General features: G+C 33.3%; 1 protein-coding gene across 1 annotated transcript; it reads right to left on the bottom strand.

The window, feature by feature from the left end:
- Positions 1 to 4,067: 4,067 nt before the first annotated feature.
- Positions 4,068 to 13,001, bottom strand: LOC130804020 (ubiquitin-activating enzyme E1 1-like). Its single transcript, XM_057668308.1, has 6 exons — positions 12,401 to 13,001; positions 10,863 to 11,080; positions 7,136 to 7,942; positions 5,480 to 6,348; positions 4,965 to 5,397; positions 4,068 to 4,775 (listed from the first exon to the last, which is right to left on the bottom strand). Exons 1-6 carry the CDS (start codon positions 12,732 to 12,734, stop codon positions 4,188 to 4,190), a joined length of 3,249 nt encoding a protein of 1,082 aa, XP_057524291.1. The 5' UTR covers positions 12,735 to 13,001; the 3' UTR covers positions 4,068 to 4,187.
- Positions 13,002 to 20,425: the final 7,424 nt, after the last annotated feature.

Here is a 20,425-nt window from a genome sequence, read left to right on the forward strand (position 1 = left end):
GCGGAACCGTGAAACCACCGGAAAAAAAGTTGCCGGAACCGTGAAACCACCGGAAAAAACCTGCTTGAACCGGACTTAAGAACCGCGGGTCGGAACCGGAATCGGTCCGGGTGAACCGGACCACAGGTTCCATGGAACCGGAACTGGAACCGGAACCGGACCACAGGTTCCATGGAATCGGAACTGGAACCGGAATCGGAACCGGTCCGGGTGAACCGGACCACAGGTTCCGTGGAACCGGAAGTAGAACCGGAATCGGTCCGGGTGAACCGGCCCACAGGTTCCATGGAACCGGAATCAGTCCGGGTGAACCGGCCCACAGGTTCTTTGGAACCGTTCGAAAAAGAGTCGTTAACTAGCTGTTGTGATTTTTACTATAAATATATATATCACTTTCAATCATTTTCATTTACAACTCATCTCTTCTCCTACTTTCACTACTTACTCTATCTACTTAATTACGCAATTATTCTCTTAATTACATAATTAGTCTTTTAATTATTTCTTAATTTAGTTAATTACATAATTAGTCTATAAATTATTTATTTATTTCTTAGTTCTATTATTATTTCAATAGTATCATGTCTTCTTTTTTGAAAAAGGTCTCTAAAAAAGTTACTAAAGTGGCAAAATCATTGGTAGGTTCTACTTCCAAAAGAAAGACCACTTCAACTCCGTCGATATCAAAGACACCTTCCATTAGTAATTATAATTATGAACCAAATTATCAAGAAGGGTACGACCAAGAATTACACGATCATGCAGAAGAAATGGAAAGAGAAATACAAATTGATGAAGAAGAAGAACAAGAAGAGAAACTAACGACCCCTATTGGGATACATAGATCTCGACAGTCATCAACAAGATCACATGAAGAAAAACTACAACAACAACAATAAAGACAAGCTCGTGGTAAACGAGTCAATTACTAAATATGTCATTTGTGATGAATTGTCATTTAACCATGGTGAAAGTAGGGCATACGAGCATTACACTAGAAAAACTTTGCAACCACAATATAGAGCAATCCTTAGGAACACTCTTAAACGACATACGGGTGAAAACATAAAATACAGATTAGTAGAGATATGTTAAGAATGGAACTTATTAGATAAGATATTTTGTTATTCTACCGATAATGCAACCGCTAACATTAAATGCATTGAACTTTTGTATAACGAACCTTCATTTAGTTTTATTCTTGGGGGTAGATTATTACACGTACGTTGTTGTGCTCATATAGTAAACTTATCTTGCCAAGCAGGTATAAAATAATTAAGTGATTTATTAGATTCCATTAGAGACATAGTGAAGTGGCTTAGAATTGGACAGATAAAGAGACGATATAAGCAATTATGTGACCAGTATCAACTAAAAAAAGTGTATTGGTCATTAGATACTCCTACACGTTGGGGCTCAACCAACGATTTATTAAGAAAAGCGATTGCTTATCGTCCAGTTATAACACAACTTTATAGTGTGTGTATAGATAGCTATATAAGTGATGACATATGGGAACTAGCTATAGGTGTACATAAAATATTAGAAGCATATGACCACGCAACTAAGATTTTTTCATATGTTTACGAACCAAACGTTCACTTAGTAATAAGTGAGTGTATTACTATTTTTTATCATCTTCTTAAACATTCGCATGATGATACTAAACCATATTTAAAGCCGATTCTTGCAGATATGATGGATAAGTGGAAGGCATATTTTACCAATTTTGCTTTTATTTATGGAATTGCAACCATTTTAGACCCATGTTTTAAGACAGAAGTCCTTACTAAAGTAATTGGATTTTACTACCAATCATTAGATCGCCCGCCTAGTGATGTGCATAATTATGTTGGAACTTGTAAAAAACTTTTAGCAAAACTTTATGATTACTATGCTAGTGTATATAACCCAAAACGCGATACGTCTAGGCGTGCTAACGTCTCGGCACGTCCCTCTTATTATAATTCCGTAGTAGCTAATATAATGAGCCAAGATGATAGTTTTGTAGGATCATCTTCTTCTTCACCCTCCACTGCATATTTAGAATTAGATAATTATCTTAAACATCACTTTGAAATTGACCAAGGTAGCTACTGGAAAGAAAAATCTATAAAATTTCCCATATTATCGAGAATTGCAAAGGATATCCTTGCAATTCCTGCTTCTACGATTGCGTCGGAGTCTGCTTTTAGTGCAGGTAGAAGAGTTTTAGACGAAAAGAGATCTCGTCTTGCTCCACATAGTATTCAAATATGTGTTTGCAAGAAAGATTGGGATCAAGCGGAGATTCGAACACAAGGACTAGGGAATGATGATGATCAAGGCAATGATGATGATCCATGGATGATGATGGATACATCTGCATCATCGTCAGGAGGAGAGTCAGCGGAAGCATCTAACCAACCAGATGACGAAGACGAAGACGAATAGGATCCATCGGACAACGATAAATCAACATTCAACAACTACAAATAAAAGGTATGACAAAGAACTACGTGGGCTTTGATTCCTTCGGGATACGTAGGCAGCTTAGTATTCCTTTGGGTACTAGGTTCAAGTCCATTTTCTCCCTCTTTTTTTATTAATCACCTTTATCGACATTATTGTTGATTTTTCTTATTAATTTATTTTTTTCATTCTTTTTAGTAAATATTTTAATAACGATTACAACTTGACAAGCAATGAATTTCGCTAATAATCAAGTAATCATCAAAGGTACGTCCGCATTATTATAATATTTTATATTATATAAATATTTAAAGGAAAAATAAAAATGGAACCGGTGGTCCGACCCGCATGTCCCGCGAATTAGAACCGCCAGAACCGCCTCATGAACCGCCAAGGAACCGTTTGGAACCGTCAGGAACCTTAACCGTTCGCGACAGGTTCCAAATGGAACCGGAACCGGGTGGAACCGGAACGGAACCGGCCCAACCCGGACTGTGGCCATGCCTAGTTGCGACTATCATGATGTGCCAAAATTCCGCAACCTCTACAAAGCGTCTTCTTCTTCTTCTTCTCTTGTTTTTCCATTGCCACTTCCTTTCCTCCTCTCAACCCCTTACGACTTACTTTGGTTTTAGACAGTTCCGGCGTCAAAATCTCAACATTTTCGGATATACTCGAGCCAAAACAAAGACTCAAACTTTTGTCTCTTGCTTTCTTTGGTAGTATAATTTAACTTTGTCGTTTGTTTTGAAATATGTTGTGTCCTTTTAAGCAAAGAGTGAGCTTCTCTGGATCTCTTCCAGCTATTTGCATACTATTCAAGACCTCCACCCAATCATTTGAAGTTAGTATGTCTGCATCATTTTTTTCAAATCAACCTTCCAAAAGGATACCCTCGTCTTCACAAACCGGCATCTTAGTCCGTCTATCTAGAGTGAAATGGCTTGGGATCTCCCGTATACCTTTTCCTTTCAAAATCCATAATATATAACATCTTACACTAACAAAAAAATTACTTCCAATTTATCCTTGGTAGCAAACATCAAGTGCAACTTTACATAAATAAAGAGATATCGTCTACATGGACATTTTATTATCCATTATAATTCGAAACCAAAGAATTATAGAGCTTTGACCCCATTAAAATAAGGGACAAAAAGTACATAATTATAATAATAAACAATTCAATCTCATCATTATTAACGTTTTTGAAAAGAGGTAATGCAATAATCCCCTGCAAAAAAGGTCATTAACAACAATGTTTTGGCAAGGGATTTCGTAACCTAAAAGTAATTTGAAAAGTTAATGTGGCAAGGCAAAGAAAAATGGGTTGAACTTGAAATTATAAAATAACAAGTCAAGTTTTCCACTAAAGAAAAATAACCTAATAAAGATGCAATAAATCGTCTAGACTGTATAATATGTTTCCTAGATTGTTTATATTGCTTTTAAGACAGTATGAAGTTTCTACCATATCACTGTCAGTAAAGCACAATTCACATGTAGCAAACATTTTTCATTGATCTTTTTCTTGGCATTTGCTGTGTTGATTTTAGTGCGAATATCAACTAATATCAACACAACAGAACATAGAAATAGCAATTAGCCATAGAAAATGTCTAAGAGATTATGATTTCATTTTCAGCATCAGTGTGTTTTATTATCTATACACTTGTATTCAGTTAGATCAGCTTCCTACTTTCCAATAATTTCTATACCAACTAGAAAAAACGAAACTACTTGAAGTATACCGAAACCTTGGGAATATCTACATCATTGCCGTCTTCATCTTCACAAACAATCGACACATCAAAATGCTTACGATTTGGCAGCTTAGTTTTGGTGACATGTTTGACAATATTCACAAGCCTTCGGTCCATTCTTTTTTTATGTTTTGGGATCAAGAAATTATACAGCATGTTATTTTCATATGAGATATTGAATACACGTAACCCCTTGTTCTGGAGCCAGTCGAGAAGCTCTATCAATGTTGGATTGTCTTTCAGAATCCATCGATCCCAAAATGTCCAGCTCATGTCCTTATGCTTGATCACCTCGGGAGGTACTGGTTGAGCCATTGTAAAGAGAGGGAGTGCAAGGTTGGCAAATGTGTTGCGATAGTCCTCCACCTTGTGGCCTCCATCCAAAACTTTGTAGAGCTCAAGACAAACAAGGCCAGTGACCATGGCGGTGGATGTCACAATATTAGGGATGATACTCCCAGCAATGAACTTTACCTTGAGGTTGTCTACTTCAGGAATTCTATAGTTCCTAGCCCTCATGTTAGCAAGTCCAGCAATCATGTCTATGTGATTATCATCATCCTGCAAAATTTGCCACCAATTTTATCTGCTTGACTTAAAACAGTTAATACTGCAATATGATGACAACTTCTATCTCTAGAAACCATTTTATAGCAGACAAATATACTCATGACCAGCACTGGGTTCATCATTACAGATATGGTGGCAATTTACACAACAACAACAAAACAAAAGATAAATAATGCTAACCTTCTCAAACGGTACTGGGTTCATCCTAAAGCTAGAAGGCAGTTGGCCTCTGCAGTTCTCTAATCTCTCAATCAATTGTTCAATAACTACACCGTCATCCGTTAAATCACTAGAGACACTTGTGGCTTCCTCATCTTTATCATATTTTGAATCCTTCTTTGGGATGAAATCAGGAACAATCACTTTATTGATGGCATCTGCTAATGTTTGAGGAAATGTGATCCAGTCAGGTACTGGAATACCATAATTCTCTGCAAGCAACTTAGCTGCTGCTACAACAAAGCGAAGATGGCCAGCATCCTCAACAGAGAACTGCAACGGTCGGGGAAAACGTTTTGGCGCAGACCAGAATATGACTTCTTTACTTGTCACAGCATCCTCGGGGAATGTAAACGTCAACTGCTTTATGCGGTTGGAGAAATATTCTTCAAAACTGAATAAATGTAAATGAAAGTTACTTTATTACAGAGAAAATCTACAAGGTAAACAGCACGAATGGGAGAAAACCACAATACCTCAAACGTGCCCACATAATACAGTCCTGGAAGGTATCACATCTTCCTTTGTCAAGGCGTTCAATCACATGCTCTAGGGTAACCCTGGCCTGAGCATCACCAGCTTTCCTCATGGAAGATGCATATTCACCAGGGTTGTTCAGGAAGGCATTAACTTCAGCAGGTGCCTTCTCAAAGAGACCTTCAAACTCAGACCGTGCCCACGTAAAGCAATGATCAATGTCATGGGGGAAAGAATCGATAGTGCACATAGGTGCTTGTTTCTTAGGGGGGTCACGTGAAAAACCATAGCTTTCTGTTAGATGAGGAATAACCATCTGTGTATTGCACTTGGCACCATGGGTGCCTGACTCTAGAAGAGGTTTCTGAAAATAGACGCACTTCTTATCAATGTGAAGTCTGGCATCAACATTATCTAGTGTGTTTATAACCACATTTAGATTCTCCCAAAACGAGTCATCAAAAACATTCACAGTCTCTAGGTTCACACAATTTTGAAGAGCTTCAATATGAAGATGCGGATTCATTGCAGCTGCTGCAGCAGCAGCAACAACAGATTTTGACGTCCCAATGTTCCAATTACGGAAAAGAAATTGGCTGCTCAGGTTGCTCGTTTTTATCACTTCATCATCTGTAATTGTCAATTTACCTTCGACGCCACAAGAGACACCCATCAAGGCCAGATTTTTCAGATACTCGCAACCCATTGCACCGGAACCAACAACAAACACCTTAGAATCCTCAAGCTTTTTCTGGAGCTTGGCTCCAAAAACAGATATTTGTGCATCATAGCAACTGTTTAAGGGCTTCAAATCACTCAGATCCAGGGACTCTGCGGGAAGGGATTCCAATGAGTCGAAGTAGAAAAACTGCAAAAAAAAAAAAAAAAAAAAGAAAGAATGAACCCAAGATAAGTAAATATATGAGCATAAACAATGCAAGAGTTGGCATTCATCTCTTAATGGTTCGTAAGAAAGAGGGTGAAATTATGAGTGATATGCATCCCAAATGAAAAGCCCCTTCTCCTTTCCTATTGATAGGGGAAATAGCGCAATAAACGAAGGAGGGGCTATGGACTATAAAGGGGATACTAACAACCATCATATGAATGATTGGAACATCTCAGAGCAAGTCAATGCCAAATTTCAAGGAGTAGAAGGCACCAGAAAATTGATCATTATAAAGGTTTAAGAAACCAACTAAGTGGATAAAGCAAAGAACCATCACCAGTCAATAACTCAAATAACTAACAAGGCAGTGAAGGGTAGCATCACTGACCAAGTTAAACGTACATATCCTATTATTTATTGTTTGGAACCAACATCCCTTTTTCAGGGAACCAGCCATATGAATTAAAAAACTAGGCTAAAAGATATCATTGAGAATGATCTTCATAAATCAAAAGTGTTCCCATTTCAAATTGAAAAGTTTGCGGGAATGCTTTTATGCAATAGAGTAGAACAAAATAAGAGACAAAAAAACATGCCTCAAAGAGAGCAGTAAGACAACAAAAAAGAAAAGTGGAAAAGCAAAATCTACTCTGCAATTCACAAAGCATATAACAAGCCAATACATTACCAGTTATATTTGAAACAATTCCCTTCACTGACGATGTATGCAAGATCTCAATCACCATATTCAGTTGAAGTGACCAACCTGAAAGAGTGGATGGAACTTCCCAGAGCAGGCCTTTATAACTTCTTGTCCAACAATGCCACCAAACATAGCAGCCATGGGATTCAAAACAGCCTTTGAACCAAAAGCAAACTGTCGAAGTAAGTTCTCGTCAATATCTTTAACCCCACCATCAACAAAAGAAATAACCTTCTTATCATTAATTTCATGAACATAAGATATAAGCATCTGAGCATCCCCCTCAGATCCAGCAACAGGAAACCGTCTAAATGTAGAAATAAACTTGTCCAATCCTTGAAATGCCAGATGAAGATTAGATTGGTGATTGATCTTGGAGAAGTCACTAAGCAAAAAATCACCAGGATCCTTAAGAGCTTCCCTTAGCGGTTTAAAATGCAACACTTTTGGCTGCTTCACCTGTGTCACAATACCACCCTTCTCATATCGCCCAAAATTTGTGGTATCTTCATCAAGAGTGAATGAAAAGGGACGAGGATTCTTGACCATTCTTGGCTTTCCATCATTCAATTCAGCCATCCCACAGACTTCTGAGAATATAACCAGATCCCCATCTTCAAATTCAAGCATCCCATCATCCACACAAGTAACAAGAGCAGGATTGTCATTGCTAATTGATGAAACTATGCCTGTGTGGGGATCATTATCATCCACATCAACTACAGTAAACTCAGGTCCAAAATCACAGAAGACACTGCCAAAGAGGCCACATACTTCGCACTTGATAAAAGCAATAGGAGGCTGATGATTATGGCAATATTCATCATATTCAACGGCTTTGTCTAAAATGATATTAGTAAACACCACAACCTAATATGGAACACAAAAATTGAACTTGGTAAATTTGTGAACAGAATAGGTAATCTCATCAAAGGAACTCTTTCCCACAACGCAAAATTTGTGAACACCAAAAACTACCATAACTCATAATAGCTTCAAAACAACCGCATAAGTCATTCTTCAAAGTAGGAAATGGCATACATTATTAAAAAAATGTTCGTTTAAGTATCATTCACAAACTTGCAATAACATGACTAGTCCAAGAACCCTCTTTTGATGCAAAAACTTGCACAAAACAACACAAAAAAAATACTTCAATATTTTATTTAAGAACATACAAGTTTTACACTATTGGATAGGAGGATCGAGAAACAGTTGAAACATGTTTGTTCATTAACGACTTCTTAGTCTAACACCTAATGTGAGAAATAAATCCAGCAGCACAATCTCAGCAAACACCAATACAAAGTGAAAGCAAAAGTTTTTTATACAAGCGACCAACCATCTTACACTCCAGCTACACAATATTTTATTTCTCATACTAACATGGAAGTTATCCTTCGGATCAACAAACGGAGTGATAATTACTAAAGAAAAAGGATCTGCACATGTTATGTATTGATCTGGAGACGACGTATGCAAGTATCAAAGGAGTAATTTGATGGGATATGACAAAGAAAGGTAAACCATATAAGCATATTAGTACAGTGCAATATACGTGCGAGGAAATACAATCCACTCTTTAGAAATGTGGAGGGGCGGCTACAGGTCTTCAACAGGGATCTACACGCAGCACTTTCTGGTTTGCTACGAACCTAGACGAGAAATAGCAAGATCTATCCAAGGAGAAGTATGTGGCGCATGTTTTTCATTGATGACATCATATTGTGAACGAATCTAGAGATGGGCCCAAATTGATAAATATTTGAAGGAAGGCATTAGAATTGAAATTGTTCAAACTAAATCAAGTAGTACATTAAATGTTGCTTTGGCCCAAAAGATTATTACGAATATGTTGTAAACTTAGATACAAAAGCTCCTTCCAAGTTCCAAGTGAGTGATTCAAGTACCTCAACTCAATTTTTTCAGAAGTGTTGGTGGCACAAATAAAAGTTATGACCGACATATTTTACAACCAAGGGGTGCAATTAAGGTTAAAGGAGAATTCTGCATCAGACCAACACTAATATATGGGTCTAAACTAAATTGTAAGAAGTCAAGGATCGTTGAGATGCTTATGTTAGAGGTAAATGAGTATATATACTATAATTCTAAATGTAGACACAAGAAAGGGTCTTGAGGCGCATATATTTGAAAATTACGAGAGAAAATCATATACGTTGCTTTGGTCTTGTTAAAAGAAGATTGAAAAATGAACCATTTAGAAATGCGGAGGGCTGGAACTTTGAGGGGATTAGAACATGATTTATAGGAACGATATGATCTAATTAACAGATGGAAAAAATAATAAATACTTATAGAATATATGACTAGACGTAAAAACGTGAAGGTGAGAAATTATATTGATGACTATTGGAATTAGTTCTTGATTAATGTTTGATACGAATGGTCATAGGTTTAATTTCTTAAGATTGCGATTCGAATACTAAATTGTTTTCTTAGACCAAACTTGAATCTAGGTTTGTAGGGTTTAAAGCCATTGGGCCTAAAAATGTAAGGTTTAGGGGTCCCAAAAGGGGTCTAATATCTTTCTTAACATATATTATAATATTTTATTTGTTTTCACTAACTTGTAATGTTTAAATTCATCTATAAAAAGAGACAATATTGAAAATATTGATATGATAAAAGATTAATTTCATAACACATCCTAAATTGACATTACTAATTTTGCAATTATAAAACTTCCAAAAATGACATGAACGTCTTTGCAAGTTTTATTTGCAAAAATAATGAAGTTACAATCATTTAGAACGTTCAGATGGCATCTGCCCATAGGTTCACATCCCTAAGGAACCTAACAAAAAGAATTCAAAGGAGATCATCTCGAGTTAGGATCCTCTCCATTACCTAAAATATAATGGAGAGTCCATTACTTAATCTAATGGCTAAAATTGCTAGATGGAGGAAAATAAGGGGATTTTTGAGATTTTATTTTTTATTCTAAAATAGGTGTCAAAATCTTAGCATAAGTAATAGAGAAAAGTAATGGAGAGGATCCTAATACCATCATCTCACCATAGGGCATGCTTGGATTAGGTGTAAAAATTTTAAGGGGTAAAAAAATCACAGCAAGAAAATCAAGTTGATAAATGAGAAATTAGTGAGTTGTAGAAGTGAAAGAATAGCTGCAAAATAATAAAAAATGAAAGGAGTTCTTAATTTTGTGAGGTAAATATTTATCCTAGGAGAAGGTGGGGAACGTATTACCTTCATAATAGGGGAAATTATCTTCTTTTCCTTCATTATTTTTAGTTCATGTTCATTTTACCTTTTTTACAACTATCTCAACTACTTCAAATGCATCTCTATTTGCTTTTAATTCATTAGTTTGACTTTATTTCCCCCCTTAAATATTTACACTCAATCCAAACATGCCCTTAGTGTAAAAATGAAGTCAATATGATTCACGCCCTTTTTGATGTCATATTAGTAGAAATAATTTCCTCGAAGTTCCTCGAAGTTAATGGGTTGATAGCCATACTACAACCCCAACTTATATTGAAAGCAACTCCATTGAAAAACTTTCTCAAACGTATTCCAACCATGAAAGGTTTAAGAAATATTTTAAAATGTATTCCGACCATCAAGTACATACACAAACAATTCTCAAAAACTCAAAAACTCAAAAACTCGCAAAAAGGAAAGAATCCAGATCAGTCATCCATGTGTACATGGTATAGCAAATATAATTGATGCCAATGATAAAACTTAAAGCAAATACAATTAATACACTGAATCACTCACAATTTAATATAAAACCATTTACCTGAAATTCAGACAACTTTTCCTTGGTTAATTCGGTTGTTAAAGAGGAAACAACAACATTGTTGTTAAGTTCTTGCAATTTCTTAAAAGAAATACGGGTGCGATTTATTCCGACATCTTCCTTTGAAAATACAAAATTGCTAGATAGATCCCACAATTCCACAACTCCTTCATCATGCAATGTCACAGACTTGACACCAGTAAGGATAAGATTTTTCGCTGCATAACCAGTAATAATTTATAGCATTAGCATCCTAGACTCACCTAGAGAGTATACAATCACAGATAAAAGGCTTATTATGCTTGATAATTACGACATGTATCACGCAAGTAAAACTTCACTACACCTGTGTCTATATATCAAAAACTAAGTTATATAATAAACAAGATAAACTTTCTTGCAGAGGAACTACAATCTACAAAATCATATGAATTTTAATTGAGTCAAATAACAAGGATAACAAGACACAACAACTGGTCATTTGCATTTCACAGACATTACCACTTAATGGTCACAGGCGTAGAACCAACAAATCAACAACTCTTAATTCAGAAGAGATATGTTGGATGAAAGAAAATTAAAGGGAAATGGAATGCCTGGATGGAAGTATGTCATATACTTCATTTGCATACCAAAAGGTTGATGGAGGAAGGGAATTGAAAATAAAAGTTCCTACACATTCGCACTACACAAATTATTAGAAAACATATCAATCATCTCCTTACTCAAACACCGTCTTAATTTTAAGTTGTACTTTAATACTCTGACAAATATACATTACGCTGGAAGATTAATTTATTTTTAGCTGTATCCACGTTTTTTCATTGAGGCAAATAATTTCTACGTCAATTGACGTTTAGAAAATCAAAACCTCAATTATTTTAAGGTTAATTTATTTGAAGTTATATCAATTTGGTCCATGTTAACTTTTTATAGCATATACAATTCATATTTGACCTAAATCAATATAATTGCTAATACATATTAAAATCTTACTCTCTCCGTTAATTTTTAGTCTTTTCATTTATTTTTTCATAATTTTTAAACTAAATTTTAAACTTTAATATCTCTAAATTCATATAATAAAAATTTATAAAAATAACATTATTAAAAATATATATTAAAACGAATCTAACGAGATCTTAAATGAATATGTTTTATCTTCTAAATATAAGTGAAAAAATTAATTTTTCAAATGGGAAAACATTAGAGAAGAAAGGGAGTTAATGTTTGTCTCGGTGACAACAACAATAACAATGTCAAAGCTTCGATAATTAATTTTATAGAACAGGTAATTTTTTAAAGAATATTTATGGTGGAAGACGCTAAAGTCCAATTAAAATAGAAAACTATGCTTACACGTGCAGCGTATTGAAACCATAATTGCGTTTAAACAATATTATCGATCAAAAATGACGAATGACATGCATTGAGAGTCGTCTCAAACGAATCAAAAAGACCAAGATACAAGAGAATGGATCATCTAATCCAAATCAAAAAATTTAAAAACAAGAAAATGAAGATAATAAAACGTATACCAATTTCAACACCAAGGCCTTGCAAACCAGAGACGAGAACATTGGAAGCGGAAAGACGTCTCATCGTCTCACTGCCATAAACGGCGAGTTCATGGCTGTGTAAATCCTCGTTAATGTCATTAGAATTGTTGTCAGTATTTACGCCACTGAGTCCCATTCTCGATAAGTAAGATTCACCGCTTCTTGATCGTCTTTTTCCGTCATCGTTACCAGAGAGAGTCGAAACAGTAGCAGAAGTAAACGAAGGCTTCTTGAGATTAATGTTGACGGCACTGACTTCCACAAGTTTGTCGTCGTCAGCCTCTCCTCCCGCCGTTCTCTTAGCAGGAAGCATATTATAGTGCTTTCAATGACGCTGCACCATTTTTACGGACATTTTTTACGCAAAATCAAACATCGGAGACATCAAATTTAGTCATTTCGATTACCGATTACGCAAATAGAACAAGAAAATGGCAGATTAACATATAAATGAATGCAAATATCAGGAAAACAGTCAAGAAAATTCTCAGAATGCTTGAAAAAGAAGGCAAAAAGAAGAGATAGCAGAGACAATTTACCGACTGTGAGACAAGAATGTGGAAGAATGTTTTGAGTCTAAAAGTAGAAAATAAGGGTTTAGTTTATAAAATTCGCGCTACACGGCTTTGTATATATAGGGAGGTAAAGATGGGAGATAGGAATTCGGCAAAAGAAAATGTGCGTTTAGTAGATGATAATAATGTTAAATTAAGCTGGACTTATTATGAATGTCAGCATATAAATGAGGGATACGAAAGCGTGCACACCATTTTCAATTTATCGATGTTGGATAACTCATCCCAACAAATAAATGATGGTTATGAGAATGAAAATTAGTGTAAATTTGATTGAAAAATATCTTGACCTAGATGTCTATGCTTGTTTATTTTCAATCATTTTATTTACTTCATAAAATTTATTTCAATACATTATTATTAAAAGAGATGGTATTAGGTGGTAATAAAAATTTATAAATAAAAACCTTTTTTGTCATCAAAGTTTCATCAACATGGAAATGACATGAAACTTTTGATGAAATTTTACACCATAAGTCATTCACATTAACATTATTTAATACCATTAATCAAACGGGTCGAAACTTGTATCAAAATTTATTTAGGTTGTTATAAATTTTAATTATAAAATATAATATAAATGTAAAAATTGAGAATGATGAGTTTGAATAGTCAGTTTAAAATTATTAACTTTAACTATATATTTTCTTTCAATAGAAAAGAAATTGACTCAAACTCAAATTTGTATTTTTATTATTTGTCATACATTAAATTTGTGTCAATTTTAGATTGTCAGATGAAAATTTCCGAAATACAACAATAAGGAGAAATTAGTGTGAATAATATAAATGTTACTGATTTTTATATAATAATATTATAATACCAACTTAGGGTAATCTTTGCCTAGATAACAACTTTTTGTTTATAATAAGTTATTTGACAAAAAAACTGTAACATCCGCCTTTTTTTTAAAAAAAAAATAATAATAATAATAAATAAATAAATTTCAGAAATTTTAAAAATAAAAATAAAACAAAATAAAATAACTCCCCATTAACAAATAACTTCTTACTTCTCCCTCTAAATCTTATAACTAATTACCCACCATAAGTTAAACCATTCACCCTTAAATCATTCACATTATTACTCGCACTTTCTTTTTCTCCTACAAACTACTTCCTCCATCCTCTAATTGCTTAAAATTTAATCAAGAAAAGGCAAGATTTTGATATTAAAAACAGCGGATTCGTAGACAGAGATTATTAGGAGCATACGTTGTCTAGGATCGCGTGACAAGGTAATTTTCAATGTCTATCTAATTAGGACTATCCCGTTAGTATTATGTGCTAAGTGATAATTAATGTGTTTAAATAGAATGCATGATTTTATATGACATTATTTTGTATGATATTATGTTTTATATATTCTCAAATTATATCTACTATTATTTTTGTCAAACTTGAATTTATAATTACTATTTTGATAAAATTTATATTATTATTTTGATAACGAAATTAGATACGGTTTAATTTGAAAGAGAAATACTTATAATATTATTATTTTGATGAAAGTTATATTATTATTTTAATAATGATTTTAAATGCGATTGAATTTGGGAGAAAAAAAATATTATGATATTAATATTGCAATTGAATATTCTTGAGATATATGTTTCTTGGGAAAACCTATGATCATAAAATAAAATGTATAATGTATGTTTGATTATATGTTTGTGTGTACGCGACTAATTATTAAAATATATTAAATCACGTAAAGTGTAACACAAGGGAAATGAAGCTATTATATTTGTTGTGATCCAATTATAAGGGTGATGAACATGTTGTCCTGTTTGGTTAGTATAGCTGCCCACAGGAATTATTATTATTTCTGATACTTGATACGATGTTTGGTCTTCCATCTATTTGTTGTGATCCAAGTAAAAGGGGTGTGCACACTAGGGTTCCCTGAGACTACTCTGTTGGCCTTGATTTATTTGGGGTGACGACCTCTTGATGAAGTAGGTATAGGGGTAAAGTCTCGACCTACTGGCATTCTCGTTCCCTCAAATTAAAAATTGATTATGTGGTTGCCATTAATAAATATCAAATAATAAATTGGTTTATGTAATAATATATATATTGTTTTCTCAAATTGTTTTTCTTTTAAACTCAGCTATATATTATTTTGTAAAATTATTTTCAATTTGATTATATTTTATTTTCTTAAATCATTTTCAAACCTAATCGTTTTACGGGATGGAGTTGGAATTACTCAATTTTCTGATTTTGGGAGTTTTTCCCTTGTTTTTTTTCTTGCATTCTTATGTTGCAGGTTATTGATTGCGGGGGAATCGTGGACTGAGGATCACCTATAAACATAGCTTTTATTAGAGTCGTATTTCAATTTAAATTTTACCTGAAGTTGTTTAAATTTTATATAGACATAGATTGCGTTCAATCTTTTCTTATGTTGTAAGACCCTCTGTTGGATTTAAAGTTATTAAGTTATTTCTTAGTCGTTAAGCCTTACATTTATTTTATTAGAAATAGATGTGGCGGTAACACTCCCATGAGTAGGTTTTGGCTCATGTTTTCCATTAAAGGTGTTTTCAAAAGTTTACCTATTCTGAGGGTGTTACAAAAACAATGTAAATAAGTGTTAAGTAAAAGTTAGTATTGTACTAGAAAAACACCTGTAAGTTAGTATTATTCATAATTAATTAAAAGTTGATATTATTATAAGAAAATTAGCAAAAACTTATGTTATTATTTACGATAATTTTTCCATTATTTAAACTTTTACAATCAAAAAAAATATTCAAACATATACTTAAAATTTATTCAAAATTATTTTTACATGCTTTAGTTGAGACAAAACCACTTTTAAAAATTATTATTTAAAACTTTAGTATTAAATTATTACTTTTATATTTCATCTTGAATTTATCATATAGATATTCATTCAATGCAATAAACCAAGAATGTAGAAGTACTCCCCCCGTTCTTTTTTGATCTTCCACATTACTATAACGGGTAGTTTTAAAAGTTCTTCCACTTTAGAATACTTTCTATTTTTAAAAAGTTTTTATCCCACCTTTACCCATTAAAACCCCCCATTTTCTTTTAATGTACCCCTTTTCTTTTATTTATAATTATTTTCTCTGTCATACTTTCAATACAATTATTACTTCACACTACTATTTAATTAAAATAATACCCACTATAACCTCATACTTACAATACAATCATTACTTCACACTACAATTTAATTAAAATAATACCCACTACAACCCAAAGATTATATCTTCCTTAATATGTGTGAAAAATCCAAAGTAGAAGATCAAAAAAGAACGGAGACAGTATTAGTTTTATTTATTTATTTATTTAATTACTCAGTTACAAGGTAGGTTGGGGTAATGAGAAAAGCTTGGAAAAATCAAGCTCATGTTTCTCTAAGGGAAAAAGATACATATTACAACTAAGATAATATTTTATTTTTGATCAATTTAGGGATTTTCTTTTTCCCTGTTCCTTGTTTCAAACATAGAAATAAACTAAGCCTTACTTCCAAGTATTCTCCAAGACTTACGACTTAGTATCCATGGCTAAGTTAAGCAGCCCTATAATTAAGTCTTGAAAGCAAGTATCTTTCCCTTTATTCGACTCTATTCTTCCACATATACCCCAAATCCTACATTTTTCTCTTTATTAAATTCTAAATATTGGTATTTTCAAATATTGGTATTTTCAAATATTGGGAATTTAATAAAATCAGTGATGATGGGCACTTTAATGTAGTAACTTTAAGGTTTTTTGAATTTTTTACGTGATAATTTTTTTTCCTAAAATCCACATAGTAAACCCTAATATCTACTGATAAAAACCTTAGTGTTATTTTTTGTAAAAATAACTTTTATCACCCGTTAATTATGATATATCAATTATACTCTTTTCTCTCGATTGGCGAATGACATTTCCTTTAACTCCATCTCCTTCTAATTACTTCTCTTTACGCCTTTTATATTGCACCCCTTAGCTTGTCACCAAATAGTATACATTATATGGAACTACACTCCACTACTTAGCCCGAACAGGAACTCTGATCTGATCTTTGAAAGCTTGTTCACTGCTTTTTTGTTGTAGAATTGTCGGTAGAAGTCGGCCATGTAATCATTGGCAAACCTGTTTAGATTTCTGCTAAAGTTGAATTCCATCCACAATTAGTCATTAAACTTCCTATAGCAAAGTAGCCATGTGTTTGGCATCTCAACTGCCTTCGTGAACTATTGAAAGAGGAAGGAGGAGGAGAGATAGTGGCAGATGCAGAAAGAAAACGAGTGATGTAAATAATTTAAAATAAAAATATTACAATAACTATTTAATAAACCAAGTCTTTAAAATACTTATTCATTTGCAACTCTACAACGCAATCATTATTATATATTTATCACTAACAACAATTCTAATTAAACATTAATGACAATTAACTTACCCAATTCAATAACCGTATTCTAAATTCAACAATAAATTCATCAAATCTAGTACACCCTTCATGCCAATAAATTTACCAATTCAAAAACCCAAAATCAACAACACTAATTGACTAATGGGTAGATTAATCAAAATTCAAAAATCAAAAAAAAAATCAATAACATTAAATGAATAATTACAACATGAAATACAATAAATTTTAAATAAGGAAAATTAAACCAAAAACTCAAGAGAACTACAAAATAATGAACATAATACTTTGAAGAAGCGGATTCGGGTTGCGGGGCTTATGTTTTAGTGTTCAGATTTTTTGATATTTTTGGGAATTGGAAGGTAGGACTTTGGTTTTAAGTCGAAATTTAAGAAAAACAAATTAATAAAAACATAAAATATATATTGGGAGGCAAAACTTAGCTATTTGTTAGGATTTGATCCTTGCTCACATGCGTAGAATGTAATTTGCTAACCAATTCATGTATTTATTTTTAAAAGTAAGAGTAGATTTCATTTTGAATCTAAGTGATGTCAAGTGACCTTAGTAATATCACCTTAAATCCTTCCTTGAGGAGAGAGAGGAGAGTGATGAAGCTTATGATGGAAGATTATTGTAGTTTAGCGAACAAAGGTTTTAGCTGGTCAAACAGGGTGATGCAAAACGAAGGCTGATTGTGGCCTTTGTTATGCACTGATAAATGTGTAGCGGAAGCCTTTATTGATTACACACACAAAACTACAAAATGACAATGAAAAGATCCCTTGACACACAGGAACAGAGCCAAGAAATCCTTTTTTGGTTTTCTGATGATGTTGGTCAGTGGCTATTTCAACGCCCTTCTAACAATGATAAACGTACAATGTCTTCCAGACTATGCACACACGGTTTTCCTTGCAGTGCCAATGATCGTTCCAAAATCCTTGAACCCACAAAGATCAAAGGATACTCCGTATGCCTTTGGTGAAGTCACCGTCAACTTCAAAAAGAAAACAGAAACAACTTTCTGAAATTCCTCTATGTATTGAATCAAATGAAACTGAATGCTTGAACGTTTATTACATGGGGGGAAGGCTCTCCTTATATAGAGCACTCAACTACCTTAACGGCTAAAACTAATCACACGCTTAATTAAAGAACACGTGCTAAATACAAGGCGCTTTTAAAACAGAAACAGAAGATAAAATACTTAAGTACATTCTCATTTGGAGAATCTGTCAGACAGCCCTCCTTTCACTCAACCTCTAGGATGCCACGTGGTCTATCAGTGAGATCCTGGGACCTAGATGGTTTGGCCCATGTGCAAAGGTGACATCCCAACCTTGATCAGGGTTTGGGTGATACGAGTCTGCGTTCAGGGGACTCAGCAAGGTCTGCTGGTCGACAGGAAATGCTTTGGTCTGGGATCTGCTGTCTGTTCCCATTTCCAAGTGTATGCTGTTGTTCCTTGTTGTAGTCTTGGCTTCCTTGTTCCCAACATAGTATCTTGAGGTCATGCTTAGTCCTTGGCAAGCATCCTTGACCCAGTTCTGCTCTTCATGCACCATTAGCGTAGGTGACAAGTTAGGAACACTGTCTTGTACTTGCGAGCTATTTGCAAGGTCCTGGTCCCTTGATGCATTTGCATCACAGGGCAAACCTTTGTTCGTTGTTAACAAAAACAAATAAAAGTTTTACCTTATTTGATCAGGTCTCCTTTATTTGTTGTTACTATAAAGACCTGGTCAAAGAACTTGATTTTTTTTACCAACCTTCTTTATCGTTGTTAGTTACAGCGAACAATCTCAAACTTTAACTTTGGAAAATTCGTGCTTATTTTGAAAAATAAGTATATATCATGTCTATTTTAAATTTTTTTTATAGTTTTTTCTAAAGTGATTCAAATTTTCAAAATGTTTTGGGCTTATTTGAAACGTCAATTGTTTCCACTTCTCGCACACAAGAAAAGAACGTATCATAAAACTTATTCTTTCATTCTCAACTCGTACTATGAAGTAGAGCATTCAAACCTTTACAAAGATTTGATTGAAAAAAACGTCACTAGAAACTTGGTGTTAATTCAACACAAGGTATTGTTTAATTCACCTAAAACAAACTAATTAGTAAAATTAATTTTAATTAATAAAAATCAGTTTTAATGAGCAAAAATTAGTTACAGTCGATAAATATCAATCATAATTTGTAAAATCAATAAAAATCACTATTGATAAGTACAACTCAAGTATAATTTATAAAAAAAATTAGTTATAATAAGTAAAAATTAGTTTCGATCAGTAAAAATCAGTTACAATAATTAAAAATTAATTTTGATCAGTAGAAATCAATTTTAATTAATAAAATTCAGTTAAACATGTAGAACGTTAGTTGAACTAAACAGGGCATAACTAAAACACTTCTCGCATCATGAACCAAAACTACGCCTACATTGTTTGGTAGTTCTATTGAGTAGTTTCCATCGCATTATACTTCTTTTGTGCTATTTTACATGCTACACAAATATTTTGCACAAGAATTAAGAAATTGGTATATTTGTCTAAAAAAACCATCATAACTATTAAAAAGATATGCGTAAAAGTTAATAAAGTATGAGTACTGATAAAAAAACAGTGTCAAAATTGGCATTTACATAGTTATTATGCCAAAAATAGTAATACAGCAAACAATTTGAAATTGTTAAATAAGAAAAGTGTAGTAAGCATTATAGACCGAAGAAAGCATATAATAATCATTATGAATACTTTTAGAGTAATTATTTATCTTAATATAATTTAAGGACCATGATATTTGGTAGATGATTTGCCGGAAAAAAATTATGAATATTTTTTGCAACTTGAATTACAATATGCTTACAAAACAAGTCAATTAAACAAGTCGGCTAAAAGGTTTTCAAAAAATGAAATACTTTCTTCTTTGTAAAGTCTTTAAGAAAACATGTTTTGGGATGTTAGATATATATCATGCTTTCAAGTTTCACTAATATTTGACATTACAATAATTACATTATTTT

This window comes from Amaranthus tricolor, chromosome 17, assembly GCF_026212465.1.
Source record: "Amaranthus tricolor cultivar Red isolate AtriRed21 chromosome 17, ASM2621246v1, whole genome shotgun sequence".
Taxonomy (NCBI): domain Eukaryota; kingdom Viridiplantae; phylum Streptophyta; class Magnoliopsida; order Caryophyllales; family Amaranthaceae; genus Amaranthus; species Amaranthus tricolor.